Source organism: Monodon monoceros, unplaced genomic scaffold, assembly GCF_005190385.1.
Source record: "Monodon monoceros isolate NGI ecotype Baffin Bay Population unplaced genomic scaffold, NGI_Narwhal_1 Super_Scaffold_18, whole genome shotgun sequence".
Taxonomy (NCBI): Eukaryota; Metazoa; Chordata; class Mammalia; order Artiodactyla; family Monodontidae; genus Monodon; species Monodon monoceros.
Window position 1 is genome coordinate 131590859 of NW_021703774.1, and position 7837 is coordinate 131598695.

Below are 7837 nucleotides of genomic sequence, written 5' to 3' on the forward strand. Positions count from 1 at the left end.
TTCGGATTCCCTAAACGCTCGTTCCCAACTAGACACCGAGCTGCCCGCTAATTCCACCTCCTGTAAGAAACCTCCTCTCCGAGGAAAAGCTGTGAACCCCCGCACCCTTTCTCCCACGGTCAGGAGGGTGAGGTGGGGTGCGGCGGGGACTTAGCTGAACACCAGGTTTCAAGCAATGCAAATCACTCGGCTTCCAGGTGCAGCCGGACAGTCGCTCTTGAACTTGATCAGGAGACAAACTTCAGAGCGTTCTCAACGTGGGGGGCCGACTCGCAAGAACCGCCCCTAAACCTAAAAACCCACTTTCACTCGTCCCCACAGGAGACTTAACAGAGCCACCTTAAGGGCGGTGCTCCCGCCCCCCCCCGGAAGTGCGGGGGGGGACCGGGACCCGGGCGCTCAGTCGGCCCGCCCCTCGCGGCGGCGAAATGACATCGAGCCCTGAAATGGGGAAATACCACCCGCCCCGCGCCCTCGGCCCCAGACACCTGGCCCGGTTCCCCCGCCTTCTGGGTCCCGCATCCCCTGCCTTCCCGCCCCGAGCCCTGAACTTCAGCCCGCTTCCTTCAGAGGCTGCGAGCGCCCGAGTCCGCCCGTCTCGCGGCAGCCACCGTCACTAGCCAGTCAAGCTCCAAGACGTCAGCCCACAATGCACCGGGCGGGCCGGGAAAGACGCGCCGGGGAGGGGAGAAGGAAGACAGGGGCTCAAGTCGCGTGGAGGGGGAGGCGAGGGGGAGGAGGAGAAAGAAGGGCCCAACTGTAGGAGGGCAACAGAGCATTACCTCATCCCGTGAGCCTCCGCGGGTCCAGAGAAGAATCTTCTAGGGTGGGGTCTCCATGGCGACGGGTGGGCCCGCCCTCCTGAGAGCGACGCGAGCCAATGGGAAGGCCTTGGGGTGACATCATGGGCTATTTTTAGGGGTTGACTGGTAGCAGATAAGTGTTGAGCTCGGGCTGGATAAGGGCTCAGAGTTGCACTGAGTGTGGCTGAAGCTGTGAGGCGGGAGTGGAGGTACGCGGACGCAGGCAGGCAGACAGGCACAGTCAGCTGGGGAGGACTGCAAATCTTATTTTCTTTTCCATTTTCTCTCCAACGGCCCGGAGCTAGTGCTTGTGGTTCCCGGGCTGGTGTTTTGGGGAGCGCCGGGAGAGCCCCTTCTCCAGCCGCCCCCAGGCGGAGAGAGCCCAGCTGCGCTAGCGCTGCTGACAGCGTGGAGAGCGGCCACTGTCCGCCCGGGGAAGTCAGGAGAGCGGCTGCAGCGGCAAGAAGTTTCCCGGCCAGGAGGACAGGAAACAAGTGGCCGCCTGGTCCCGGAGCGAACTTTTGCAAAGCTTTCCTTTTGCAAAGGAAGCTGCCGCGGCGGCGGTAGAGAAAAGGAGGCGGCACAGACAGGAGGACGTGCGCTCCGTTTCGCTCGAACCCGTTGCTGAACTTGGGCGAGCGCGAGCCGCGGCTGCCGGGCGCCCCCTCCCCCTCGCAGCGGAGGAGGGGACAGTCTTCGGATTCGGGGCGGCGGAGATCCGCCGCCGGCCGGCCACCGCGGGGTCCGCGCTACCTGCTGCAGCCGGGAAGTGAGTTCGTCCGCGGGCTCTGAGGAACCTCTGGGCCCGAGAGAGCTCCGGGAGTGACCGCGACTTTTCAAAGCCGGGCGGCGCGCGCGAGCGGACAAGTAAGAGCGCGGGCGGCGTCTTAACCCTGCGATCCCCCGGAGCGAGCCGGTGAGGAGGGCGCCGGGGGAGGCCAGCCGGCGGGGGCGCGCGCTCTTCCAGAAACTTTCCTTGCTCAAGGCCCGGGGAGGCGCGGGTATCCCCCGCTTGCCAGCGCGCTGTTACGGCCCCGAAACTTCTGCGCGCAGCCCAAACTAACCCCACGTGAAGTGACAGACTGTTCTATGACTGCAAAGATGGAAACGACCTTCTACGACGATGCCCTCAACGCCTCGTTCCTCCAGTCCGAGAGCGGCGCCTACGGCTACAGTAACCCCAAGATCCTGAAGCAGAGCATGACCCTGAACCTGGCCGACCCCGTGGGCAGCCTGAAGCCGCACCTCCGGGCCAAGAACTCCGACCTCCTCACCTCGCCCGACGTGGGGCTGCTCAAGCTGGCGTCGCCCGAGCTGGAGCGCCTGATAATCCAGTCCAGCAACGGGCACATCACCACCACGCCGACCCCCACCCAGTTCCTGTGTCCCAAGAACGTGACGGACGAGCAGGAGGGCTTCGCCGAGGGCTTCGTGCGCGCCCTGGCCGAACTGCACAGCCAGAACACGCTGCCCAGCGTCACGTCGGCGGCGCAGCCAGTCAGCGGGGCGGGCCTGGTGGCCCCGGCCGTGGCCTCGGTGGCGGGCGGCGGCGGTGGCGGCGGTGGCGGCGGCGGCTTCGGCGCCAGCCTGCACAGCGAGCCGCCGGTCTACGCCAACCTCAGCAACTTCAACCCGGGCGCGCTGAGCGGTGGCGGCGGCGGCGGCGGGGCGCCCTCCTACGGCGCGGCCGGCCTGGCCTTTCCCGCGCAGCCTCAGCAGCAGCAGCCGCCGCCGCCGCCGCCGCCGCCGCCGCCGCACCACCTGCCCCAGCAGATCCCCGTGCAGCACCCGCGGCTGCAGGCCCTGAAGGAGGAGCCGCAGACGGTCCCCGAGATGCCCGGGGAAACGCCGCCCCTGTCCCCCATCGACATGGAGTCCCAGGAGCGGATCAAGGCGGAGAGGAAGCGCATGAGGAACCGCATCGCTGCCTCCAAGTGCCGGAAAAGGAAGCTGGAGAGGATCGCCCGACTGGAGGAAAAAGTGAAAACCTTGAAAGCGCAGAACTCGGAGCTGGCGTCCACGGCCAACATGCTCAGGGAACAGGTGGCCCAGCTTAAGCAGAAAGTCATGAACCACGTTAACAGTGGGTGCCAACTCATGCTAACGCAGCAGTTGCAAACGTTTTGAAGCGAGACTGTCGGGGGCTGAGGGGCAACGGAGAACAAATAACCCAGAGAGGGACAGACTTGAGAACTTGACAAGTTGCGAGAGAGGGAGAAAGAGAGAAAAAAGAAGTGTCCGAGAACTAAAGCCAGGGGTTTCCAAGTTGGACTGGGTTGCGTCCTGACGGCGCCCCCAGTGTGCACGAGAGAGAAGGACTTGGCGCGCCCTCCCTTTGGCAGGGAGCCAGGGAGCGGCCGCCCGCGGGCTGCCCCGCTTTACGGTCGGGCTGTCCCCGCGCAAACAGAACGTTAGACTTTTCTTTAACATTGACCAAGAACTGCATGGACCTAACATTCGATCTCATTCAGTATTAAAGGGGGGAGGGAGGGGTCGCAAACTGCAATAGAGACTGTAGATTGCTTCTGTAGTGCTCCTTAAGAACACAAAGGGGGTGGGGGGGGAGGCGGGAGGGAGGTTTGCGAGAGCGAGGCCCAGTCTGCAGATGAACTCCTTCTGGACTGCCTTCCATAACTGTGTATGTACATGTATATATTTTTTAATTTGATGAAAGCTGATACTGTCAATAAACAGCTTCACGCCTTTGTAAGTTATTTCATGTTTGTTTGTTTGGGTGTCCTGCCCAGCGTTGTTTGTAAATAAGAGATTTGGAGCACTCTGAGTTTACCATTTGTAATAAAGTATATAATTTTTTTATGTTTTGTTTCTGAAAATTCCAGAAAGGATATTTAAGAAAATACAATAAAATATTGAAAAAGTGACCCCTCCCCCAACCTCTTTTCTGCATTACCTGTAGATTACTTTGCCAGGTGGAGCTGAAAGAGTTAAGAGTGTCCATTAAAATCACTCTCAGTGCTTCTTACTATCAAGCAGTGAAAACTGTTACCTACTGGAGTTAAGAGATAACTGTAGCTGATTCCCTCATCAAGTTATACTCTTTCCTCCCCAACAAGCTATACAGAGTGGCTTACAAAGGATAATGTGGCATTTCAGGAGGCTGAGGGAAGGGAGGTTGTGGTGGAGAGGGGCAGCTCCCTGGGAAGTCAAACGTTTTAAAGTTTGGATCATATCAAGTGGCATGTGCTGTGACCATTTATAATGTTAGTAGAAATTTTAACAATAGATGCTTATTCTCAAAGCAGGAACAGTGGCAGATTTTTACGAAAGATGTATCCTTCCAATTTGGAATCTTTATTTTAACAATTCCTAGATAAAAGAGACGGTCTTTGCATATGAATATTTATAACAGCATTCTTGTCACAATAAACGTATTCAAATACCAATAACAAATCTTGAATTCCTTTCCCTTTACTACTTTTTTCTTCCCAAGCTCTGTTCTGAAGCATTGCTTTTCAGTTGCTGGGGTTAACATTACTGCCATCTGAAGTTATTTGGTAATTAAGAAGCAAAGAATTTATGAAAAGTCAACACAGAAATTGCAGTCTGGATGAAACATTCTCCCAGCTTCATTCATCCTCATTCACTTTCTCTCTCTCTCTCTCTCTCTGTGTCTCTCTCCTTCTCTTTCACTTTCCACACACCCCCTCCCTATGCCTAGACAAATTACCAGTATAGCAGTTTATCATTTTGGATTCTTCTATAGTTTCTTAATTTGTCTCTAAAATAATCAGCCTTGTTTAAATAATTATTATAGAATCGGTCTCAAAAGATGGTACTCTAGATACTATAAAAAAATACACAAGAGAAAACATGAACACCAGTACAATGATTATGTATATAAATCAAACCTTCACTCTGGAGAAATGGCAGACTTAAATTCTGTCTACAGATGTAACTTAAGAGATCAACAAGGCAGCCCTCAACAAGGGAACAATTTTTGCTTGGTTGCTTTTCATCCCAAGAGCCGGTATGATTATCAAGCAGCAAAAGCAATTTGATATCCAGGAATACTTCCCCAAACCACTAATTGAGGCAGGGCTGTTTGCTCATTAGCAGTGCTCTAGTACCCAACAGGTCTGGGAGTGCTAATATCCTGCCTGTGGCTGTAGATCCAAAGACACAGAGAGTTTCTCCTCGGGAGAGTGTCCAGGAGTGGAAGGGATTGGACTGACTTGTCAGCTATCAGGTCCACTCCACTGGAACAACACTTATTTAACAAGGGGTTACTGGGAGCAGATACACTTCTCCAAACAGTGAATTTGCCCATGTCAGCAACCCGGAAGGTGAGTTGATTTTGACCATTTGTAGAAATAGTCAGAAGAGGGACAATAAAGCACTTTGGGGTGGGGCTCTGTGGAAGCTAAACAAGAGCCAACTAGAAAAAATAAGCAGGCTGGGGAATTAATTACCTGCAAAGGTAGACTAAGCCCAGACAACAGTGCAGCACAGAAAAGCCACACCACTCCCCAGTTTGCTTTAGACTCTGACTTTTTTTTTTTTTTTTTTTTTTTTACGGTACGCGGGCCTCTCACTGTTGCGGCCTCTCCCGTTGCGGAGCACAGGCTCCGGACGCGCAGGCTCAGCGGCCATGGCTCACGGGCCCAGCCGCTCCGCGGCATGTGGGATCTTCCCGGACCGGGGCACGAACCCGTGTTCCCTGCATCGGCAGGCAGACTCTCAACAACTGCGCCACCAGGGAAGCCCCTAGACTCTGACTTTAAAAAAAATAAAAAGCCTGAAACTCAGGCCTATCCCTACCCTTGTTTGTTTCAACTATCGTTCTGAATGTATATCTCTGAAATTCTAACAAAAGGGATAGAAAAAAAAAATTGTGGTAGAGGAAATTCAGCAGTAACCTGTAAACTCTGGAGACAGAAAATCAGATACTTATAGACCCTCAAAAGTCAATGTTATTTTGGCATTCAATGAGTTATTGTTTGGGTAACACTAATGGTTGGAGAAGATGAAGCTAGTGGCACATGAAACCATTGATCCTCTTTTAATCTGTCTTACATATGTATATTTCAGAGATTCTTAACACTTTGTGTCCATTGGGGCAGAGGATTCATGAACTCAATGAAAATGCCTACAAAATTGTGTTTGTGTACGGGTGTGCCCACATGAACACACACTCCCCTAGGGAGAGAGATCATTAAGCTCTATTTGGTTCTCAAAAACTTCCATGACTCGAAAAAGGTTAATAATTTCTAAGCTGAATGGCTACACATTCACTATGAGAAACGTATCTTTGTGTGAATCTGAATTTCATGCCTTTTCACCCCTCCATGCTTCTGCTTGTACTCATCCCTCTGATTGGGATACCTTTCCTTCTGGCTCAATTGCTGAATCCTACCCATTTTTCAAGGTTTGGCAAAAGTGGCACCTTCTCTGTGACGCCTTCCTTGCTAACTCCCTCTTCAGGTGGAACGAATATTCCCAATTGAGCATCCACAACATTTTATCCAAACTTCTGTGATAGCACTTATCAAAGTATTATCATTGTGAACCTCTGTGTCTCTTGGCTAGAACCTATCCTACTTGTCTGTGGAACCCAGACTCCTAGTACAGTGCCTGGTTACATAGGAGACGTTTATAAAATGTGTGTTGACTGAATAGACAATTGAACTGAAATGCTCCAAAATAATTCCAGGTCTTAACTTCTTCTAGTGAAATATACCTCATCCATTTCCAGGCATACAACGCCAGATGGATTGAAGACCCTCAGAAAAGTCAAACGTGGCCAATCACCAGGTGCTAAAGCCTAGTTCTCAATGAGTGCTCTTAAAAGAATTAAACTGTTAGCACATTCATTCTTCCAGCCACACAGAGCGTCCCTTCCCTCCTCCACTAAGCGGGCATCTTCTCATATAAAATGGGCCTGCGTGAAACATTAGGCTTGGAGGTGGAGATAGGGAAGGATAATATGTGATCGTTAGGCAGGCACAAAAAATAGTTCTACGTGCGACTTTATTAAAAACCACTATTTCATTGGTAATGACAGAGAGAACTTCCTGTTTGTAAAGTTGATGTATTTCAGGGGTCCTGAACTTAGTACCCAGTGTTTGCTTGACAGAGACAAGGATCATGCCAATGTATCTATTCCTTGTGCTCTTTTATTCTTAGAGAAGATACCCATTGAATGAACCAAGGAAAAAGACAATGCCTTTCAGTCTTGCCTACCCCACCACCTACTTCTACGTGGGTCAAGTGGAATGTTAAAGAAGAAGGGAAGAGGGTTAGAAGCTGGGATGGCCCCAGAAAGTGAAACAATCCCTACCTAACTCTGGACCCTGGCTCCAGTTATTTGGTTTTGGACTTTTGACGTCCCAAAGAAGCGCACTCCCCTGGGCCCAGTCTCACTGAGGCCCTTGCTAAGAGTGGGGCTTCAGTGAGGAACACGACACAATCCCTGTTCGCCAGGAACTCCCAGTCTGGTGGGGAAGAGTACGGAGATGAAGCAGAAGGAGGTGCCAGATGCAGGAGGAAGAGACGTTATCAGGAAAGACTTCACGGGTGAAATGACGTCTGAGCTGATCCAGTGGAACTCAGCAGGAGCAAAAGGTTGGAGGAGGAACTTGTGTGCAAAGGAACAGGGCATCAGAAAACATGGTGTGTTGAGGGACTTGTAAGCTGCTTGGAGAGGCTGGGAATGAAGGTGTGAGAAGAAAAGTGAAGGAGAAGAAGCAGGAAAGTTTAAGGGTCGGGTTGTGAAGTACTAACTGTTCCGTGCTAAGAGTTTGATTGTCATCCTGCTCTTTCTGGAGAAATACTTGAACTGAGACTGATTAGATGACTTAAGAGTTCTTCAGGTCAAGAGCAGAAGAGATGAGGTAGGGAATTCCAGAATGAGGGTTAGCATGAGGAAAAGCCTGGAAAAACTCTGGGGTACCCTAGGAGTTAAGGGAAGGCCTGCCTTCCTGGGGTGGGGTAAGCGAAGAGGAGAGGAATGAGCACTGAGATTGGTACTCACCAGTTTATACTCTTGTCCTTTCCAACATGATTTCATCTCTTCT

The 7837-nt window shown here is 52.1% G+C and overlaps 1 protein-coding gene across 1 annotated transcript; it reads left to right on the top strand.

The window, feature by feature from the left end:
- The first annotated feature begins 904 nt into the window (after positions 1-904).
- On the top strand, positions 905-4207 carry JUN (Jun proto-oncogene, AP-1 transcription factor subunit). The gene has a single exon (XM_029230948.1). It carries the CDS (start codon positions 1893-1895, stop codon positions 2928-2930), a length of 1038 nt encoding a protein of 345 aa, XP_029086781.1. The 5' UTR covers positions 905-1892; the 3' UTR covers positions 2931-4207.
- Positions 4208-7837: the final 3630 nt, after the last annotated feature.